The sequence below is a fragment of the Pristis pectinata genome, chromosome 3 (genome assembly GCF_009764475.1).
Source record: "Pristis pectinata isolate sPriPec2 chromosome 3, sPriPec2.1.pri, whole genome shotgun sequence".
NCBI classification, from domain to species: Eukaryota; Metazoa; Chordata; class Chondrichthyes; order Rhinopristiformes; family Pristidae; genus Pristis; species Pristis pectinata.
Window position 1 is genome coordinate 73,534,513 of NC_067407.1, and position 23,710 is coordinate 73,558,222.

General features: G+C 46.9%; 1 protein-coding gene across 1 annotated transcript; it reads left to right on the plus strand.

Moving 5' to 3' along the window:
- The first annotated feature begins 520 nt into the window (after positions 1–520).
- On the plus strand, positions 521–23,039 carry LOC127568393 (solute carrier family 22 member 2-like). Its single transcript, XM_052012071.1, has 11 exons — positions 521–952; positions 6,582–6,685; positions 6,776–6,930; positions 8,860–9,028; positions 9,110–9,224; positions 11,029–11,129; positions 13,339–13,553; positions 16,125–16,233; positions 16,404–16,516; positions 18,315–18,414; positions 21,601–23,039. The coding sequence occupies exons 1-11, from the start codon at positions 542–544 to the stop codon at positions 21,698–21,700; spliced, it is 1,692 nt and encodes a 563-aa protein (XP_051868031.1). The 5' UTR covers positions 521–541; the 3' UTR covers positions 21,701–23,039.
- Positions 23,040–23,710: the final 671 nt, after the last annotated feature.

Consider the following 23,710-nt stretch of genomic DNA (forward strand, 5'->3'; position numbering starts at 1 on the left):
TGTGATTCTATGATGGAATTAATTGGCTGATTCTACTCATCCCTCTAACTGCAATGGAGGAAGCTGCAACCATGAAGAAGTCCGGAACAACCATGACCCGATCCTTGCTCTAAGGAAAAAGGGAGTGTTCACATACAAAGTACAACTCAGGTACTTTTCCCATTCCTTGTGTTGGTCTTGGTTACAGGTTCTGAAAAGGTTTTATTTAATATTCAGAACATACTGAAAACTGAGGAATAAGGGCAGTTTTATTTTACTTATCAGTTAAGTGAAGTTGTTTCAAGTTGTGTATTAAAATTGAAACTTTGAGAGGTGGTTCCCACTGTTAGTTTGTAACTACCCTGAATAATTCAGTGTCACATTTCATTTGTGCACTCATTTACCAAGTTGGCCACCTTAAACGTCACTGCTGATTGGTGGACATCTCTCCTCCATACCGATTTGCTGGACCACACTTGCTGTGAAGATTGTAGGTAGGTGCACCTTGTGCAGGTAAGACACTCTCGCTCCTTCAGTTTACCTGTAGGACGGTTCTTTCACAATGCCGACCTTTGATAATGTTCTGGAAGAAGTGGGGGGTTTTGGGCTGTACCAGAAGATCACCTTTTTGCTCGTGTGCCTGACTTCAGCGATGTTCTCCTACCTTTACGTCGGCTTTGTGTTCCTAGCCATTACTCCTGACCACTGGTGCAGGAGCCCTGGGGTGTCCGGATTGAGGGAGAAGTGCAACTGGACCCTGGATCAGGAGAAGAATTACACGTTGCCTGCAGGACGTCCTGGGATCTCCTTGTACAGTCAGTGCGAGAGGTTCGACCTGGATTGGAATTCCTCCTCCGTCAGCTGTGACAATCCACTTCCCTTTGCCCAGAATCACTCCCAAGATCTCCCACTTACAACGTGCCAGGATGGGTGGGTTTTTGAGAATGGCTCGATCTCCAGCATTGTGACTGAGGTACGTTTCAGCTTTGGTCAGAGATATCATGCCAACTGCATTAGAAAGTCAGCAGACAGTAGAAACGTCTGTAAGTGTGCACCATTGGTAGCTCATCAACATCTCCAGGAGGCAAATGTTGCTTTTGTTTGCCTGGCCCGTACTGTCTAGACTGCCCTTCCAAGTCTATGCCTCTCATTTCTCCTCTGAGATGCTCCTCAGAATCTCCTTGTTCAGTAGCTAGCCATTCACTGTAATAATGTAATCTGTGTAGAACATAGAACAGTACGATGTTAATTTAAAAAAAATTTTTAAATTTTATTTACAGCGTGGTAACAGGCCCTTCCGGCCCAATGAGTCCACTCCGTCCATTTTAAACCCCCAAATTAACCTACCTGTACATCTTTCGAATGTGGGAGGAAACCGGAGCACCCGGAGGAAACCCACGCAGACACAGGAGAACGTACAAACTCCTCACAGACAGCGACGGGAATCGAACCCCGATCGCTGGCGCTGTAATAGCATCGCGCTAACCGCTACGCTACCGTGCCAAACTAATTAAACTAATGACACCTAATTAAACTAATCCCTTCTGCCTGCACATGGTCCATGTCCCTCCATTCTCTGCATATCCATGTGCCTATCTAACAGCTTCTTAAATGCCACTTTCATATCTGCCTCCACCACCACCCCTGGCAGCACATTCCAGGCACCCACTGCTCTCTGTGTAAAAAAAACTTGCCCCAGATATCTCCTTTGAACTTTCCCCCTCTCATTTTAAATGCATGTCCTCTAGTAATTAGTCATTTCAACCCTGGGAAAAAGATACTGGCTTTCTATGCCTCTCATAATTTTATATTCTCAGTGTTAATTTTTGCCTAATTGTACTCCTTAAGGCACCATGGAAAGATTTAGTGGGTGGAATGATATCAAGCCAAGTTATTGAATAGCAGGAACTGAAGTCATACCCTACTGATGCTTGGGAGTTTGTGTTTAATTTAGATCATTGTAGAGTGAAGATTAATAGTGACGATATCTCTGGGCAGCAATAACTGAATGAAAGAGTATAGTCCATCTTTCAAATTTGAATAGTGATTGTGAATGTAACTGATGTTATAATGGAAGGGATTCTCTCTGCAAGTTGTTTGATGTCATATTTTGTGATAAACTAAATTGAAAACTCTCCATGGCTTTATATTGAATTTGATTGCACACATTATGGAACAGAGGCACCTAGAAGTGCAAGTGCATAGCTCGCTGAAAGTGGCGTCACAGGCAGACAGGGTGGTGAAGAAGGCATCTGGCATGCTGGCCTTCATCAGTCAGGGCAGTGAGTATAGGAGTTGGGAAGTCATGCTGCAGTTATATAAGATGTTGGTGAGGCCGCACTTGGAGCATCGAGTACAGCTTTGGTCACCCTGTTATAAGAAAGGTGTTATTAAACGAGAAAGAGTGCAGAAAAGATTTACCAGGACATTGCCTGGACTTGGGGGGCCTGAGTTACAAGGAGAGATTGCATAGACTAGGACTTTATTCCCTGGAACGTAGGAGATTGAGGGATGACCTGATAGAGGTATACAGTATAAGATTATGAGGGCCATAGACAGGGTGAAAGAACACAGTCTTTTTCCCAGGGAGGAGGGGGTGCTAAAAACAAGAGAGCACAGGTTTAAGATCAGAGGCAAGAGATTTAAAAGGGACATCAGGGGCAGCTTCTTCATGCAAAGGGTGGTGCATATTTGGAATGAACTGCCAGAAGTAGTGGTTAAGGCAAACACATTAGCAACATTGAAAAGCCATCTAAATAAGTACATGGATTGGAGAGGTTTAGAGTCTATGGGCAAAATGCAGGCAGATGGGACTAGCTTGCTGGGCAACACAGTTGGCATGGATGAGTTGGGCCGAAGGGCCTGTTTCCATGCTGTATGACTCTATTAAGGTGCGGCAGAACTCTTGAGCCAAGGCCTTGGTAATGGGGCGTGTTTCCAATAAGTGATTGGAGCAAAAATAGACAGAGAAGCCACAGAGTTGAAGGGTAACTACACAGTGTGACATTTCTCAAAGGCATTCAATTAGTGTCTCATGCAAGATTGCCATATAACACTGAGGCTAATGAGATCCCTAAAAATAGTAAGCAGATCAGTGAGGCTTTTAAAAGTAAAACATTTGAAGGTCTGATTTCAGTTGTAGTGGTGGAGGTGAACCCATCCTTGTCCTGCAGGGAGAGTTTGTGTTCTGTTTAACTTTGTATGCACCTGCTGGGAGATCACCAGAGGTAGATGTGAGGCCAGGCTTAGCGCACAGACCAGCACACCAGCAATCACTCAGGTCCCATACTGGGGAGCTACTGCTGTTCATAGAACCTGGGCCATCACTGAGTGGGTGCAGGGGGCAAGGAAGAGGGCAGGGTGAGGGGGGAGGTTGATCACTATGGTGTGTAAACTCGATATAACTAAAACCCATCCACCTGTAAACCTGCTACAGCATCAATGTGTACCTACCACTGAGTCCCATTTATAGTGTGTCTAACCAGCTATTGAGGCAGAGATGTATAGAAGGAATTAAGTTGCATTTAAGTGGAACTTAATTACATTGAACTTTTTCTCCCTGGAGTTGAAATGTCTAATAGTAGAGGGCATGCATTTAAGGTGAGGGGGGTAAGTTCAAAAGAGATGTGTGGGGCAAGTTTTTTTACACAGAGAGTGATGGGTGCCTGGAATGCACTGCCAGGAGTGGTGGTGGAGGCAGATACGATAGAGGCTCTTAGATAGCCACATGAATGTGCAGAGAATGGAGGGATATGGACATTGTGCAGGCAGAAGGGATTAGTTTAGTTGGCATCTAATTACTGGTTTAATTAGTTCAGCACAACATCGTGGGCCGAAGGGCCTGTTCCTGTGCTGTACTGTTCTATGTTCTATCTGTGGTCTCCTTGGGGTATTGTTCACTTTTACCTGTTAAGCAAGTAAATACAGTAGTCAACTTGCACACAGGAAGGACCCATGAGTTATCTTGTGGTAAGTGACCATGTAACCTGGTGTTAGTGAGGGGTGAATATTGTCCATGACTCTATCTGAAGGGGCAGTGATGGTGCAGTGGTTTCATTGTGGGGCTTGTAATCCAGAGGCCTGTGCTGACAACTCAAGACTCGGGTTCAAATCCTACCAGGGCACTGGCTTAAATTCAGTTAATGATATAGAAGGCAGGTACAATAACAACACTTAAAAGATATTTGTCCAGGTGCATGGATAGGAAAGGTTTAGAAGGATATGGGCAAATGGGACTAGCTTAGATTGAAATCTTGGACCGCATGGACGAGTTGCAGTACATAGAGTAGAACTCTATAACTCGGGAGGAAACCCCTCGTCATGGGTTCACTATTGTCCTCTGTGGGAGGAACCCAGACTATCCCAGCCCTGCCTGGCCTGTATGTGACTCCACTGTAGTTCACTCTGAAATGGCCCCACAGTTCAAGGACAGTTGGGGAGGGACTGTAAACTGTCAGCTTACCAGTGATGACCAGATCCCAAAAAATTAATTTAAAACAATTGCAGTCACATTCCTTATCCCGTGTATTCATTGTTTTTAAATGTGCAGGAGGAATCACAGTGTTAGAGGGGTGGGGAAGTGAGATGGGGTGACATGGAGAGATGACAGTATTGGTGGAAAAGGCCATAGTACTGCTGAATATTAATTGACCTGATGGTCTGCTTAGGACACAGGCAGGTAACATTGAACTGTGTGTGTGTGAGTGTATGTGTGAGTGTGTGTGTGTGAGTGTGTGTGAGCGTGTGAGTGTGCACTAAAGACCACCCAATAACGTGAGGGCAAGACAATTTAAGTCCCCCAGTTATTACTGATGCAGCTGCGGAAGGGAGCAAGGTATGGGGGCAGAACAAGGGGAAGTAGTAGGTCGTTCCTGGGTAGTTGTGCATTTCAGGTCTCTGGTGGGGTCTGGAAGTGGTGTTGGGTCAGGGGTCTATGGACTGTTGGGTAGGTAACAATGCTGACCTCAGCTTTACAATTGTACTGAGAAGGGGAAGACATTCAAAGATAACATTTCTTTACAGTAAACACTGTAAACAACAGGTCAGGCAGTACCTGTGCGAATAGAATCAGCCAACGTTTCAGGTCAAAGACCCTTCATCCGATTCTCCAACATGAAACATCAATTGTTTCTCCTCCCTCAGGTGCTGCCAGACCTGCTGAGTATTTCCAACATTTTCTGTTTTTTTAACTCAGAGTTCCAGCATCTGCAATTTAATTTTTTTTCATGCATGTTCTTTAACTGTAGATGGGCTTTGTAAAGGGATCTAGGCCAGAGAGGGTTGAATTGTAGTCCAGTCCTGCAATCAGTGGATAAAGAACGTGCATTCCCAGAGAGGAGTGAGTTTAATCACAGACAAGTCCCCACAGGGAAACACAGGAGACTGCAGATGCTGGAATCTGGAACAACAAGCTATCTGCTGGAGGAACTCAGTGGTTCAAGCAGCGTCTGTGGGAGTGGGGAATGGACACGCTGAGTTCCTCCAGCATTTTGTTTGTTGACATTAGGAACAGTTTCTGCCTAGGTTGAGATGTGAGGGGGGAAAGGTTTAAGACAAATGTTGGATCCATAACGGAGCAGAATACAATGCCTAGGAGGTCTAAACGTTGAAAGAGGGAGGTGCAGAGATTAGCAGGGGAGTCAGTGGTCTACAGGCAGTGTGTGGTGGGGAATGTACAGTGAGCAATGGTTGAACAAGTGCCTTACCACTCTGTTCACTGGGGTGAAGAGAGAGGAGGGAAAGGTTTCAGAGTGGGGTCAGGGAGACTTAACAGAACCACTCCCGGGCAGGGTGGTCCTGTGACAGGGAAGGGAGTCAGAGGCCACCTGGCGGAGGGAGTCTCTATTTTGATCAACGGAGGGGAACTTTCCAATGAACCAGGGCTTCTCGTCTAAAGAAGCAGTGGGAGGAGGAAACTACCCTGACACAGTGATCCAGGATTCACTGCCCTGGAAAGGAAATGGAAGCAGATTCAAGATGATTAAAGAAGTTGTTGTAAAGGAATCACAGGCAGGACCAAGGGGGGGGGGGGGAGAGGGGGAGGAGGGAGGAGGAGGGGGAGGAGGGAGGAGGAAGAGGAGGAGGGGGAGGAGGAGGAGGAGGAGGGGGAGGGGAGGAGGAGGAGGGGAGGAGAGGGGGGAGGAGGAGGGGGAAGAGAGGGGGAGGAGGGAGGGGAGGGAGGGGAGGAGGGAGAGGAGGGAGAGGGGGGGAGGGAGGGGGAGGAGAGGGGGGAGGGGGAGGAGGGGGGAAGGTTGGGGGGAGGAGGTGAGGGGGTGGAGGTGGGGAGGGCGAGGGAGGAGGGGGAGGAGGGAGGAGGGGAGGAGGGAGGGGGAGGGGAGGGGGGGGAGGAGGGAGGGGGGGGAGGGGGGGGAGGAGGGAGGGGGGGGGGGGGGGGAGGGGGGGGGGGGAGGAGGGAGGGGAGGGAGGGGGGGGGAGGAGGGGGCGGCTGCGACTGGGTAACTCCCGCACATTAACTTTCGCAGGACGGGGGGCCGGGCATTTGCGGCACTCTCCGTCTGCAGGGACTGGGATTATGTATTTCAATCCCTCTCAAGTACAAAGCCACGGCTACCCCGCAGTTTCTGTCCGTTTATTCCCCACAGTTTGAGCTGGTGTGTGCCGACGGCTGGAAGGTGGACCTGACTCAAGCTTGTCTCAACATGGGCTTCATGGTTGGAACAGTAATCATGGGCTACGCGGCGGACATGTAGGTATAACGGCGCCGGCCGATCAGCAGCTTGGGATGCAGTAGTCACATTCTTGCCATTTTAATCCTTAAATGATTCCCTTCTTTTAGGTTTGGCAGAAAATTCAGCTTCTTGTCCGCAACGTTTGTGACTTCGGTGGTGGGTCTGATCGTCGCTTTCTTGCCCAGCTACACTTGGTTTGTGATCTTCCGAACGCTTCAGGGCGTGTTCAGTAAAGGATGCTGGCTTTGTGCATACGTCTTCAGTAAGGATGCTCCTCCCGCCTGCATATCAGTGACACACGTCTTGGTTGTTCTGTAGTAGCGCAGTAAGCAGGTATCACTGGGAACAGTATTGTGGCGCTGTACTTCAAAATACCTCAGCTGTCAATCATGGTATCATTTCTGATTAGCAATTTCAGGTTCAGGTTTATTGTCATGGGCATACGTATCCAAGGTACAAATGCCATGAAAGTTTGCTCTTTGCAGTAGCAACACAGTACATGACAAACATAAATTACATAAACTTAAACTAACATTAGCAGCACATCAACTTCAAAATGTGTGCTTTATTTTACTTGTAAATCTTTGTTTATTTAAAACATGCTATTTCCAACTCTTAAATGATCCTCCTCGAATATTTGTGTTAATATCAAATGTTCCTCTTGCTAATCCATTGCTGCTTTAAATTGGTAAATTGGTTTATTATTGTCACATGTACCGAGATACAGTGAAAAACTGTTTTGTATGCTGTCCATACAGATCATTTCATCATATCAGTGCATTGAGGTAGTACAAGGGAAAAGCATTAACAGAATGCAGAATAAAGTGTTACAGTTACAGAGAAAGTGCAGTGCAGGCAGACAATAAGGTGCAAGGCCATAATGAGGTAGATTGTGAAGTCAAGAGCCCATTTTATCGTACTAGGGAATAGTTTAATAGTTCAATAGTCTTATAACAGCAGGATGGAAGCTATCCCTGAGCATGGTGGTACGTGCTTTTAGGCTTTTGTATCTTCTACCTGATGGGAGGGGGCAGAAGAGAGAATGTCAGGGGTGGGTGGGGTCTTTGATTATGTCGGCTGCTTCGCCGAGACAGCGAGAAGTGTAGACAGAGTCCATGGAGGGGAGGTTGCTTTCCATGATGGACTGAACTGTGTCCACAAGCAGCTTCTTGTGGTCTTGTGCAGACCAGTTGCTGTACCAGGCCGTGATGCATCTGGATGGGATGCTTTCTATGTTGCATTTATAGAGATTGGTGAGGATCAAAGGGAAAAATGCACAGTCCTGTGTGGAACTACAGATTTTGACAGTCAATGAACTGTGACACCATTGGGCTTTGTCTAATTGTAAATGAAAATCAAAATAAATGCAGATTCTGGAAATCTGAAATAAAAACAGAAAATTCTGGAAACACTTGGCAGGTCAGGCAGCATCCATAGAAAGGGAAACAGATAATGTTTCCAGTCCAGGACCTGTTGTCTTTTCCCCATTCTGGAACACTGACTGTTTTTCTCTCTCCACAGATGCTGCCCGACCTGCTGAGTGTTGCCAGCACTTTTTGTTTTTATTTGTCATATAAGGCTGACTGTCATTCTCAGTAACTTACCATCTGTTAATGTGAATCCAACTGAAACACACGGCATTTTGTAGTCTACCCAGGCATGAGCTGCAATAGTGCATCAGAGAGTGCTGGATTCTGAGGTTAAACTTATCAATAGTGCCGGGGAGTTCTGCTGGGATTCCAGTTTGGGGCCAATGGGATAATTCTGTGAGCCTATGTTCTCATCCCAGGCAGCTTCTGCAAGGATCAGAGCTCTGCCAAACTCTGTGGAGAGAGAAACAGTCAACACTTCAGGTCCAGGACCTACACCAGGACAGCCAAAAGACAAAGGGTCTCGGACTGGAAACATTATGTGTTTCTCTCTCCACAGATGCTGCCTGACCTGCTGAGGGCTTCCAGCATTTTCTGTTTTTTATTTCAGATTTCCAGCTATTGCATTTATTTAAATGTTCATTTACAGCTGTTTAAAAAAATTACAAGCAGATTGGACCTGGATTCTCATCCACTGTATCTTTTATTATGCAGTAAATGTGCACGGTTTGGGGTGGCTTCCATTACAGAGCACTGACCACAGTGTTCACTTTCTCCCAGAAAGAACTTGGGGCGTCATTGAGCCGTGTTCTTTGTTTCAGTCACAGAACTCGTGGGGCTGGAGTACCGTAGGACGGTGGGCATCCTGTACCAAGTCTGCTACAGTACGGGCATGATGCTGCTCCCCGCCGTTGCCTACTTCATCCCCGACTGGAGGAACCTGCAGCTGGCGACCACCATTCCCAACTTCCTCTTCCTCACCTACTACTGGTAACATCTGTAGATGTCAGCGGTGCGCGAGAGGCCAACCCAGAACTGGCTGCACAGTAACAGGGTATCTTCCCTCCACAGGTTGATCCCCGAGTCTCCCAGGTGGCTGCTCTCCCAGAACAAGAACTCTCAGGCCATGGCTGTTGTGCAGAAGATGGCAAAGATGAACGGGAAGAGCCTCTCACAAATATATGAGGTGAGTGCACGAATATCCTTACTCAATTAACTGTTCGAAGTTTCCCTTCGGATCGTTGGGTGTGTGGAATGGGGCCAAGCTAGAGGGTGGAGTCCGCCTGATGTGGTGTACATGTCCTTCACGGTGAGAATGCTGCCCTTCCCCTCCATGTGAAGACCTCAGGCTCCGGAGCCCAGACTGAAAGGGACTGAGGAAGTGGCGGATATTGACTGGTTAAAGTTTACTCCAGTTACTTTAGTTTATTATTGTTGTCACATGTAACAAGATACAGTGAGAAGCTACAATTTGCGTGCCATCCGGACAGATCATGCCATACATAAGTACATCAAGGTAGTACAAAGAAAAACAGAATGCAGAATATAGTGTTGTAGCTACAGAGAAAGTGCAGTGCAGGTAGAAAAATCAAGTGCGGGGGCCACGCCAAGGTAGATTGGGAGATCTATGTGTAGATTGGGAGTTCATTGTTTTTTGTATGAGAGGTCTGTTCAAGAGTCTGATAACAGTGGGATAGAAGTTGTCCTTGAGCCTGATGGTACGTGTTCTCAAGCTTTTGTATCTTCTGTCTGATGGGAGGGTGGAGGAGAAAGAATGACTGGAGTGGGAGGGGTCCTTGATTATGTTGGCTGCTTTCCCAAGGCAGCGGGAAGTGTAGACAGAGCCAACAGTCTGGTTCGCGTGATGGATTGGGCTATGTCCACAACTCTCTGCAATTTCTTGCGGTCTTGGGCAGAGCAGTTGCCATACAAGCCGTGATGCATCTGGATGGGATACTTCCTATGGTGCATTTGTAACAATTGGTGAGAGTCATCGGGACATGACGTATTTTCCTCAGCCTCCTGAGGGAGTCGGGGTGCTGCTGCTGTGCTTTTTTGGCCATAGTGTCACACGTGGCTGGACTAGGACAAATTGTTTGGTGATAATTTACACTTAGGAACTTGAAGCTTTAAAAACTCCACTGAGCGGGACCGTGAGTATGAGGAGATGTAAAGAGGCTTCAAGGCAATTTGGACGAGTTTGAGTGAGCGAGCAAACACAATGGCAGATGCAGTGCAACATGGATAAATGCAAAGTCACCCACTTTGGAAGGAAAGCAAAGTGGCGGGATATTACTGAAATGGAGATAAGTTGGGGAAGTGTTGAAAGTTCAAGAGATCTAGTCCTCATACACCCGCTAACTGAGAGCTAATGTGTAAGACCAATTAGCAGTTGAGAAGGCAAATTGTATGCTGGCCTTTATAGAAAGAGGATCTGAGAATGTCTTGTTGCAATTATACAGAACCCTACCCAAGTGCTCCACAAAGCAGGCGCCAATGTATGTTTGGTTTCTCCAGTGTAGAAGAGACCACATTGTAAGCACCAAATGCAGTACACTAGATTGGAAGAAGTTCAAGTCAATCGTAGCTTCATCTGGTGGGTCTGTTTGGTTCCCTGGATGGTGGGAAGGGAAGAGGTGCATCCCTACATGGGAAAATATTGTGAGTGGTTGTTGAAGATGAGACAACCAGAGAGTCACATACTGGAAGCTGGAGGCAGAAGGGAAGATGGGTCTGGTGGTGGAATCTCATTGACAGCAGTGGAAATTGTGGAGATCGATCGGTTGAATGCAGGAGCTGGTGGGGTGGAAGGTGAGGGTAAGGGAGACCCTATCCTAGTCCTTGCGGGGAGGAGAGTGCCAAGTGTTGGAAATGGGATGGGTATGGCTGAGAACTCTATGCCTGACATGCTGAATACTTCCAGCATCATCTGTTCTGAGACTGTTGTCCTAAGCTTTTCAAACCCTGCACTTTCATAACTTCTTTTCTAGAACATTGAAGAGACCAATGAAGACTTGGGCCGCCCATCATTCATGGACCTGGTACGAACTCCCCAGATAAGGAAACATACCCTTATCTTGATGTACAACTGGTGAGATGGTGCTTCTGTAATTGTTTCATCCTAGACAAGTCATTGGGACAAGTCGTCATCTGCTGTCTAAAGGATTCACGTGTCTCTTAACTCTAAAAACTATGAACAAGGGGGCAGTGTTAAGGACATGAGAAGTGAACAAGGGGATAAAGGAACATTTCAGTCATTGAGCCTACTCCCTCACAGTCCCAGTGGAGCTTGGTAAGGTGGACCAAGGGTCTATTGGGACAATGGGACCTGAACTAGACGGGGTGGGGTTGTTGCTGAACTCTAGTATCGTGTTCAGTTTTGGAACAATGCCATTAAGCTGGAAAGAGTGCAGAAAAGATTTACGAGGATGTTACCGGGACTCAAGGGACTGTGTTATGAAGAGAGTTTGCGCAGGCTAAGACTTTATTCATTAGAGGGTAGGAGAATGAGGGCTGATCTTATTGAGGTGTATAAAATTATGAGGGGCATAGATAGGGTGAACGTGCACAGTCTTTTTCCCAGGGTTGGGGAATCAAGAGCTAGAGGACATAGGTTTAAACTGAGAGGGAAAAGATTTACTAGGAACCTGAGGGGCAACTTTTTCACCCAGAGGGTGGTCCATATATGGAATGAGCTGCCAGAGGAACTGGAAATGGACAGGTACATGGATAGGAAAGGCTTAGAGGGATATGGGCCAAATGTGGGCAAATGGGACTAGCTTAGATGGCATGGATGAGTTAGGCCAAAGGGCCTGTTTCCATGTTGTATGATTCTATGCCAGGCACACTAGTGTAGTGGTTAGTGTAACGCTATTACAGTGCCAGGGACCCAGGTTCAATTCTGGCTGCTGTCTGTAAGGAGTTTGTACATTCTCCCCATGTCTGCATCGGTTTCCTCCAGGTGCTCCTGTTTCCTCCCACATTCCAAAGACGTATGGGTTAGGAAGTTCTGGGCATGCTATGTTGGCGCCGGAAGCGTGGCGACACTTGCGGGCTGCATCCAGAACACTCAACGCAAAAAAGATGTATTTCACTGTGTGTTTCAATGTACATGTGACTAATAAAAATATCTTGTATCTTATCTTCTGACACTATGATCAACCTCAAACATAAGATAAGCTGAGATTCAGTTGCCAGGACGTTATGTTTTGTCACAGAGTCACCGTCTCATGTAAATGTGAAACGAACTTGGAGTCATAGGGTTGTAGAGCACAGAAACAGGTCCTTCAGCGCACCAGGTCCATGCCCTCTGTTGTACTGCCCTACATTAATCTCATTTCTTTTGTTACTTATGTAGCCTTTTATGCATTGATAATTCAAGTACTTGTCCAGGTGATTCTAAGGCACTGTGTAAGTCTCTGCTTCCACCACCTCTTCAGGCAGCGCATTTCCAGACTCTAACCAGCCTCTGTGTGGAGGGAAAAAATCCTCTTGGATCCCTCCTAAACCTCCTACCTCTCACCTTAAACCACTCCCCCTCTGATTTTGACACCCCCATCATGGGCAAAAGATTTTCACTATCTACCCTATCTATCTGCCTCATAATTTTATATACCTCCTATCAGGTCACTCCTCATCCTCCTCTGCTTCAAGGTAAACAAATCCAGCCTCTCTGGTCCCTCCTTGTAACTGCACTGCTCATATCCAGGCAACACCCTGGTGACTTTCCTCTGCACCCGCTCCTGCACAATCACATCCTCCCTACAGTGTGGTGACCAGAACTGCACACACTACTCCAGGTTTTCAATGTTTCCTAATATGACGTCCTAATATGACATACTGTAGCTGTAATATGACGTCCCAGCTCTTGTATTCTCTGCCATGGCCATTGAAAGCAAGCACCTTTGCCATCTTAACCACCTGCGCTGCCACTTTCAGGAACCTATGGACTTGAACGCCATGGTCCCTCTGTTCATCAGTACTCCCTCCGGCCCAACTAGTTACTTTACATCCTACCCTTGTTTGCATTCCAAAATGCACCTCTTTGCCTTTGTCAGGATTAAGTTTGCCATTGGTCCGCCTAGCTTTCCTGTTGATCCATATAATTGCTGTAATGATCCCCAAATTAGAGAGAATGTGACCTTCACAATGGAGTGTGGCCTATGTTTCCTTAAGATCGTTCCTCATTCTTCTTAAACTCCATTGAGAGTAGGTTCAACCTTTCCTCACATCTCCTAGAACACTTTGGGTCAACAGCTGGCAAGGAAGCCCTGGACTAATCTGATGCCACTTGACTCCAGGTTCGCCTGTGCCTTGGTGTACCAAGGGCTGGTCATGCGTCTGGGAACTCTGGGTGGAAACATCTACCTCGACTTCTTCATCTCCGGAGCTGTGGAAATCCCGGCGGGAATCCTCATCCTTCTCGTCATCGAGCGGATTGGCCGACGCCTTCCCTTTGCAACTGGCGGCCTGTTGTCGGGGGCTTCCTGCCTGATAGCGGCCTTCATACCCGAGAGCAAGTACCACTCCGACTGTGATTCTGCCCACGTAATCAGATGTTCACCGTATAACTAAGGACAGAATGCAATCACCCTGTGCCCAAGGAAGCCATTCTGCCCATTCCCCTCGTGCTTACTCTTTGAAAGAAGCATCCAGTCAGTAGACTACCCTTCCTTTTCCTGAAATTCTTAAGTCCTGTGCTCTTACAAGTTCCTGTCGGATTTATTTCCTATTTTGGGCAGTGCCTCGTAGATTGTAACTGCTGCAAAGAACGTCTCTTTACCTTCCATCCACCCACACTCTCTCCAGGCTAATTCTTTTTAGACAAGCTTGACTCTTGCCACCCCCCCTCCCTTCCCATGACTTTGTTGAAAGCCCTCTCGATTTTGAGCATTCATTAGATCTCTCTCTATCCTTTCTGTTGTCAGGATAACAATGCGAGATTCTCCAGCCTCCCCTGTGTAACTGAAGCCCCTCTGCCCTGGCGCCCACCTGGTAAAATAATCAATGGCACCCTGCTGTGTGCTTGCTTGCTGGGAGGCGAGTGAGAGGGTCTGGTCCATTGTACAACAGATCTCTCCAGAGGCAGTATCTGTATCATAGCCACAATAGAGCAACTCATTAAATCGTCCCAGTGCTTTATCCATAAGAAGACCAAAGGAATTAGGAGCAAGAGTAGACCACCTGGCTCTCCAAACCTGCTCCACCATTCATCCAGATCCTGGTTGATCTTCTACCTCACCTCCATCTTCCTGCACTATCCCCACATCCTTTGATTCCCAGAAATCTACTGACCTTTTTCAAATGAAGTCAATAATTCAGCACTCGAAACCCTCCAGTGTAGAGAATTCCAAAGACTCACCAGCCCCTGGGTGAATAATTTTCCTTTCACCTCAGTCCTAATTAGCCTGTCTGAGACCATGACCCCTGGTTCTAGTGGAAGTGTCCTCCCTGCGTCTAGCTAGTCGACCCTGTTTTGTTGAGGGCCGAGGCTGTCACGTGATAGCACGGCCCAGTACCTGGTCAAAAGCCACACCACTGTCAATCAAGGCCTGGCTCCACCCCCACCCCCCAACCCATCAGGGTACACCTGATGATTGGCCTTGGTAAGCACCTTTGTACCTGGCCCCAGGCCATTGGCCTGTTTGAACTACCTGGGCTGGGCCACCCCCAGCCCTCCAGCACTATAAAGAGTGCTCCATGTGTTGGTTCCGTCTTTTTGTTGTCCCAGAGGAATCATGCAACAATGCTGGAGAGACCACCGGTAAGCTGTGCACCTCGACAGGTTTAGAAGCATCTTAAGTTCAGATTCCTGGGGGCGTGGAGCCATGCCTGCACTGAGTCAAGGGGTGGAGGGTAGCATAGTGCTTCTCCTTGATTGTTTGTACCCAGTTCGTTGTGTGTGTGTGTGTGTGTGTGTGTGTGTGTGTGTGTGTGTGTGTGTGTGTATTTTACCCCGTTGCGATTTCCCCACACGTTCTATCACCAGTGCGTGTGTGCATGTGTTGCCCTCATTACCTTTTCCCGTGTTTGTCTTTGTAAATAAAATCCTTCCTTGCCAGACTGTGTTCAGAGTCCTTTACTCTTGAGACCTCGAACTTGTCCCATAACAGACCCCTGTGTAAATGTTGTAAGCTTCAATGCAATCACCTCTCCTTCTCCTCAACTCCAGAGAGTACAGTGCTAGTCTCCTCAATCCCTCCTCATCCAGCAATCCCTCCTACCATCCTTGGAACGAGTCTGGTGCTTGGAGGATGCAGACACTATTTAAATGTAGAAGGTAATCTCCTCACTGCATGGAGAGAATTAGCATCCTATCCTCATGGCAGTGAAAGCTGTCAGCTGATGGCACAAGAACCCCATTAATCTGCCCTGATGGGGGCTTCTCCAGTCCCTGTGACTGTGCCCACACACACCAACCCAATCAGCAATAGCAAGATTTTCAGGTCTCTAACAAATCAAATTAAAATCCTTCAACAAAATTGGTAAATTGGTTCATTATTGTCACGTGAAAAACTTTGTTTTGCATGCCATCCATACAGATCATTTCATTACAACAGTGCATTGAGGTAGTACAAGGGAAAACAATACCAGAATGTTGAATAAAGTGTTACAGTTACAGAGAAAGTGCAGTGCAGGCAGACAATAAGGTGCAAGGGCCATGGTGAGGTAGATTGATCTTGTCATACAAAAGGTCTGTTCAATAATCTTATAACAGCAGGACAGAAGCTGTCCTTGAGCCTGGTGGTACGTGCTTTCATGCTTTTGTATCTTCTGCCCTATGGGAGGGGGGAGAAGAGAGAATGTCCGGGGGGGTGGGGTCTTTGATTATGTTGGATGCTTTACTGAGGTAGTGAGAAGTGTAGACAGAGTCCGTGGAGGGGAGGCTGGTTTCCGTGATGTGCTGAGCTGTGTCCACAACTCTCTGCAGTTTCTTGTCACAGGCAGAGCAGTTGCCGTACCAAGCTGTGATGCATCCAGATAGGATGCTTTCTATGACAGACAGATGCCACAAACTTAGAACAATACCTGACCGTTGACAGATATTGTTTTGCTAATTATACTTTTCTGCATCTTCCCAATGCAGGTGTTAGCTGGCTAGCGACAGCAATCGCCTTTGTTGGTAAACTGGGCATCACCGTCAGCTTCGAAATGGTGGTATTTGTAAACGCTGAGTTATATCCGACCTTCATAAGGTGTGTCTGAGCTGGAAGTTATTCTCCACACAGTGAAACTGGTCCTTTAATGAGCTTATACAGTAGTTACAAATTGCTCCACTGTGTGACCCTTTATTTTGTGGGTGAAATTTTGCTTAGTGCTGATGGATTGGAAATGGGTGAGTAAAGGGATTTCTTTTCCCTTGCAGAAACCTTGGTGTTTCGGTCTGCTCGGCACTGTGTGACATCGGAGGGATTGTCGCTCCGTTCATTGTCTACCGGCTGGCTGATATCTGGACCGGACTGCCTCTTGTGGTTTTTGGTAGGCGTTTAACGAGTTTAATGCTTTGCTGAATGAAGGGTGCAATGAGGTGGAGTTAGTGCATCTATCGAAGCCCCAGTGTCTGCAGAATGGGAATCAGAATTAGAATCAGATTTATTACTACTGACTTATATGATATGAAATTTGTTTTGTGGCAGCAATATGGTGCAAAGGCATAAATTACTATAAATTACAAAAATAAATGAATAGTGGAATAAAAAAGGAGTAACGAGGTAGTGTTCATGGGTTCAGAAATCTGATGGCGGAGGGGAAGAAACTGTTTCTGAATCCTTGAGTGTGCATCTTCAGGCTCCTGTACTTCCTCTGTGATGGTAGTGATTAGAAGAGGACATGTCCCAGATGGTGAGGGTCCTTAATGATGGATGCTGCCTTCTTGAGTCACCACTTCTTGAAGATGTCCTCGATGGTGGGGAGGGTTGTGCCTGTGATGGAGCTGGCTGAGTCTACAACCCTCTGCAGCCTCTTGTAATCCTGTGCATTGGAGCCTCTGTACCAGGCAGTGATGCAACCAGTCAGAATGCTCTACACTGTACATCTATAGAAATTTATAAGAGTCTTTGGTGACATACCAAATCTCCTCAAGCTCCTAATGAAGTAGAGCCACTGGCGTGCCTTCTTTGTGATTGCATCAATGTGTTGAGCCCAGGATAGATCCTGTGAGATATTGACACCTAGGAACTTGAAGCTGCTCACCCTTTCCACCGCTGATTCCTCAATGAGGACTGATGTGTGTTCTCCCGACTTCTCCTTCCTGAAGTCCACAATCAATTCGTTGGTGTTGCTGATGTTGAGTGTGAGGTTGTTGTTGCAATACCACTCAACCAGCCAATCTATCTCACTCCTGTACGCCTCCTCATCGCCATCTGAGATTGTCCCAACAACAGTAGTGTCATCAGTGAATTTATAGACAGTGTTTGAGCTGTGCTTGGCCACACAGTCATGAGTGTAGAGAGAGAGTAGAACAGTGGGCTAGGCATGTATCCTTGAGGTGCACCTGGGAACAGGCAGCCTAAAGTCTGCATTCATTTAACACCAGGTCTCCTGCTCTCTCACACACACACCCAGCACTCCATCCCTGTTCTCTCCCTCAAGGCTCACTGATCCCTGGTTCTGATGAAAGCTCATCAAACATCGACTCTTCGTAGACTCTGACTGACCTACCGAGTGCTTCTGGCAGTTTCCGTCTTTATTGCAATCTTTCCAGTTGTAGGATCAGAGAAGCACTTTCAGGGACCCCACATGTGCACTGACATCACTGCCGACACTGACACTAACAACAGCACCATTATTAACAACAGCAGCTATCATGGTGGGATTTAAACTTGGGTCTCTGGACCAGGCCTCTGAGTGGCCAGCTCAGTCACATCACCCCTGTACCACAGCCATTCTCATCGAACGTGTACATTCTGTTTACGGCTGCCAGAACATCTGTCCATGTTAGATGTTCTTTGGTCTATAAGTGCTGAATGTTCTCAACTTAACCAAGCACATTTAAAGAAAATTAAACGGACAACCTTCCATGGAGATGAACCTAACAAGGGACAATTCCTCAAGAACGATCTGATCCAATGTTAGCCAAGGTCCAGTCTGATACCTTTCTTCTCAGTGTGGCCTTGCAGCATTGTGATGGTGTGGAATACAGTATGTACAAGGCATCATTCAAACAAACACTGCAGGAGAAATCTCAATCCCAGCGAAATGTCCTTCAAATTTAATTGAATCCCTTCTTTTGTTAGGTTTTCACTAAACTTTCCTTGTCCTGTTTGTCCGTTCCCAGGAGTGATCGGTCTGATTTCTGGAGGCCTGGTTCTTCTCCTGCCGGAGACGAAAGGGTTGACTTTACCGGACACCATTGAGGAGATCGAGAACATCAGCCGGTGAGTACCCAAGCACTGTGGCAGATGTGTGTGACATCTGGTGCCCTGTACTGCATTATTTTGTCCCATGGTGAGTTTATTGAGCTTTTGCTGCCAAATCTGATCAACCTCCTTTGCACTGCTATCCCTGAACCCCCCCCAGTTTCTGGTTTAGGAAAGGAAGGATATTTTCCATCTGTTTGTTAGGGAGTAACCAGGTCTTCCTCAATGCCTTTTCCCAAATCCTGATCTCAGGTGGGATACTGGACCAGTGCAAACTGACCTTGGATGTGACATGCATGGGACAAGATTATTCCACGTTGTCAACACCCAAGATTAGGAGCCAGTGCTCCAGACTCCCTCCAGCTGGAATTGTCTGAAGCAGCTCTGGGACACCGCTGCTCCGACTCTGGGATTGGGAATGCTAGGCGAAGGCACAGTGCCATCAAAGGGCAGCTCAGACCAAGGGCAGATGGCAGCTGCAGTGTTGGGAGGCTCTCAGCAGGGGGCAGCACTAGTGCAGCCAGCACCACCCTCCCAACCAACATACAGGTCCTCTGCTCTCTCAGGACAGTGGAAGTCCAATTGTTCAGCATGTCCAGGACTTTGGTGGTGTTGGTAGATTTCTTGGATTATTGGATGTTATTTCCTATTCATACCCCAACATGCTTTTAACTCCTTTTGTCTGGCTACACAGTATGGTAATAAATTTTCCAGTGAACTAGATGAGTTGAAAGGTCCCGGTGAGTAGGTAGGGAGTGTGGAAACCAGGATCCCGGTGAGTGGGGAGGGAGGGAACGGGGTCCTGGTGAGTGGGTAGGGAGAGTAGGAACTGGGAAGTCGGTGAGTGGGGAGGGAGGGCAGCAAACGTCACCCTGTGAGCCAGATACTGGACTATTGGGAGCACCCTTCCCCTGTAGAACACTAACTTCTCCTCCGATCCTGGGTGAGGCGTTTGCACCCGTCCACCATGGTTAAAGCCCCTGTTGCCCTCATGCCCGGCTCTCTGTGCTCATGGGCGGATTGTTGCTGTATGGCTACTGTTGCCAAGCAACGTGACAGATTCTTGCAGCTGCACTGATCGTGGCTGCCTTAAAGAAAGGTATGGACTCAAGGGAATCGGTTAACATTCATTTTGAGAGGACTAGAATATGAAAGCAAGGATGTACTGCTGAGGCTTTAAAAGGTGTTGGTCAGACAGCATTTGGAATATTGAGAGCAATTTTGGGCCCCGTATCTAAGGAAAGATGTGCTGGTCCTGGAGAGGGTCCAGAGGAGGTTCACTAGAATGATCCTGGGAATGAAAGGCTTCATGTATGAAGAGCTTTTGATGGCTCTGGGCCTGTACTCGATGGATTTCAGAAGGCTAAGGGGAGATCTCATTGAAACCTACCGGATACTGAAAGGCCTGCGTAGAGTAGACCTGGAGAAGATGTTTCCATTAGTAGGAGAGTCTAGGATCCGAGGTAACAGCCTCAGAATAAAGGGATGTCCCTTTGCAACTGAGATGAAGAGGAATTTCTTCAGCCTGAGAGTGGTGAATCAGTGGAATTAGTTGCCACAGAGGGCTGTGGAGGCCAAGTCATTTGGTGTATTTAAGGCAGAGGTTGATAGATTCTTGATTGATAAGGGGGTTAAGGGTTACGGGGAGAAGGCGGGAGAATGGGGTTGACAAAAAAAGAATCAGCCATGGCAGAGCTGACTAAATGGGCTGAATGGCCTAATTCTGCTCCCATACCTTATGGTCTTATAAAATCGATGATTGTCTAGTGCTTCCTAATGTTCCCATAAATCAGCACCAATGTTCATCTATAAAATGCACCACAGTTGCTCACCCTGCTATAGAAAAGATGCTGTTAGCTGGAAAGAGTGCAGAAAAGGTTTACATTTAAATGCAACTCAATTCCTTTCCATACAACTGTGGCTCAAGGGCTGGTTTGAAACACTATAAATGGGATTCAGTGACGGGTAAACATTGATGTTGTAGCAAGTTTACTGACTTTCTGACTTTCACAGTGAATGGTTGGACCCTAAGAAGTGCTGTAGAACAGAGGAACTTTGGAGTACAAATAAATGGTTCCATGAAAGTGACATTGCAGGTAGACAGGGTGGTGAAGAAGGTGTTTGGCATGCTAGTCTTCATCAGTCAGGGCACTGAGTATAGGAGTAGGGGCATTATGCTGCAGTTGTACAAGATGATGGTGAGGCCACATTTGGAGTATTGTGTTCAGTTTTGGCCATCCTCCTATGGGAAGGATGCCATTGAGTTGGAAAGAGTGCAGAGGAGATTTACGAGGATGTTGCCAAGACTTAAGGGACTGAGTTATGGAGGGAGGTTGGGGAAGCTAGGACTTTATTCCTTGGAGCATAGGAGACTGAGAGGTGACCTTACAGAGGTGTATAAAGTCATGAGGGCCATGGATAGGGTAAATGCACTCAGTCTTTTTCCCAGGGAAAGGGAATCAAGAACTGGAGTGTGTAGGTTTAAGGTGAGAGAGGAGAGATTTAATAGGAACCTGAGGGGCAACTTTTTCACCCAGAGGGTGGCCAGTATATGGAATGAGCTGCCAGAGGAAGTGGTTGAGGCAGGTACATTAACAACATTTAAAAGGTACTTGGACAGGAACATGGATAGGAAAGGTTTAGAGGGATATGGGCCAAATGCAGGCAAATGGACTAGCTTAAGTGGGAATCTTGGTCATCATAGACCAGTTGGGCCGAAGGGCCTGTTTCTGTGCTGTCTGGCTATGACTTCTATGACCCAGGCCACTCTGACAGCATCTCCCAAATCCACAACCTCCAAGAAGTACAAGAGCAGCAACGGCAGGTTCGCCTCTGAGCCACACACCATCCTGACTTGGAGATATATCTCTGTCCCTTCATCGTCACTGGGTCTATATTCCTGAAACTCCCTCCCCAACAGCACTGTGGGAGCACCTTCTCTAGAAGGGCTGCTGAGGTTCGAGCAGGCAGCTCTCCCCCACCCTCTTAAGGGCAATTAGGGAAGGGCAATTAGGGAAGGGCAATAAATCCTGAAAATTCTTGAAACGAAGCCAAGTGCAGCCAATGTGGGGAAATGGCGGTGAGGAGCTTGGGAACGATGGGAGCAACCTCGAGCAGCTGAACAAACTCCACGTTCCCGACACTCATGTGTCCTGCACTGCAATGTGCTGCAGTTGCTGCATTAATGTCACATTCTTTCTGCAGGCAAAAGGAAAAGGCTCCAAACACAAGCTACCAGCAAGTTATTTTGTGTTCAGCAGATGCCAAGGACCCTGACTCAATTAAGATGAGTGCTGAAGTGTAAATGTGATTTGGTCCGTGCACAGGGTTCCATTTCACTGAATGTCGTCACTTCCACCCGCCTGAAATTGTCTGATAATTTAATCTCTTGTTAGTTATTGAAAAACATTAGTATTGAAGTTGTTTATCTTTAATGTCCTCAAAGTTATACCAGAAGCCGGAAATTATAAAGCATTTTTAATGCTGTTTGCTGTGTTGAATGCTTAACATATCCTTGAACAGCACCTGGTATGGAGGATGTCACTGGAAAGCTTCTTTGAGAATTGATTTGCATTTTAAATGAGGAATTTGAGATGTAAAAATGTGCTGGGCTCCAATGTGAGTTTAATTCCAAGCAGCTTTGTGAATGGTGAGGCTGCTTGTGTAGGGACTGATGGATCCTTGTCCACATGTGTTACAGTCAGGCTGCTCGATCTCACAAGGGGTTTGTTTTCAACCATAACACATTTACAGAACCATAGAACAATACAGCACAATACAGGCCCTTCGGCCCACCAAGTTGTGCCGACCTTCAAACCACTCCTAAGACTATCTAACCCCTTCCTCCCATATATCCCTCTATCTTAAATTCCTCCATATGCTTATCTAACAATCTCTTGAATTTGCCCAACATATCAGCCTCCACCACCACCCCCGGCAGCGCATTCCATGCACCAACCACTCTCTGGGTGAAAAACCTCCCTCTGACGTCTCCTTTGAACTTCCCACCCATTACCTTAAGGCCATGCCCTCTTGTATTGAGCATTGGTGCCCTGGGAAAGAGGCGCTGGGCTGTTTCTCCCTGCCAGAGTCCTTCAACAGATGCATGGAAAATCCCAATCACGTCCCACTTTTTATTCTGATTTTCTTTGTCTATGCTCTATGGAAACTCTTGGTGAAAAATTTGATGGGATCCTTGGTCTTATTATTGGAGATATAGAAAAAGGAAGGTTGGCTGAACATTAATGAAATGCTTCTTGGGTCTCATTTGGAGGTTTGGGTTGAGTTCACCTCTACATTACAGCAAAGGTACTGGGTGCAGACAAGACCCCTCAGTCCCATGCTGGGAGTGAGAGGTTTCAGCTGCACAGAGTTCCCAGAGAAGCTGGGCTTGTTCTCCTTGGAGAGGAGGCAAGTGAGGGGAGACTTGATTGAAGTTTTAATAGTTAATAAAGAGAAACTACTTCTAGCGTTACAGTGGTTGGTGTTCAGAGGACAAGGGCTTAAAAGAAAACCAAAAAATAAACTGCAGATGCTGGAAATCTAAAATAAAAACAGAAAATTCTGGAAATACTCAGCAGGTCAGGCAGCACCTGTGGGAAGAGAAACAGAGTTAATGTTTCAGGTTGAAGACCCTTCGTCGGAACTGGGAAGGAGACAAAATAATCTTGTAAAGGTGCAGGAAGGGTGGGGGAGGGTGATGCCTCTGACAGGGTAAAACCAGGGTGACTATGGGGATAAGCTATAAGCAAGGTTATCTGGTCAGTGAGTGAATGGGAGCATCAGAGAGTGACCTGAACTGCCAGGCTTGTCCTCCTGCTCTGCATTTTGCAACTCCCACATTCTTTTGCCTATGTTCACACTCTCTGACTGCTGCAAAATTGACTCTATTCCTCTCCCCACAGATGCTGCCTGACTTGCTGAGTATTTCCAGCATTTTCTGTTTTTATTGTATGTGGGGTTAAGAGATTGGTGAATGGGCTAGAGGTGAGGAAAGATGTTTTAATGTAGCTGTGGTGGGTGAAGCAGCCCAGTGGGGTAAGGGAATAGGATAAATGCTTGTTGGGAGGGGGTTGTGGGTTATTGGAACAGAATCCAAGATCAGACACCAGCAGGACAGGCTGAAAGGCTTCTGCTGAGCTGTAACTTTCTCTGTCTTTCCACTATCCTCCATCTTTTATCGTGTAATTCACATTCCAAGCTGCCTGTTCCTCCCTGTGTCCCAGGCCCTGATCGGGAATATGACTGAAAACATCTCTGGTTGTTAACAAATGACAATACACCCCAAGTGGAATCAATCTCAAATCCCAGGTGG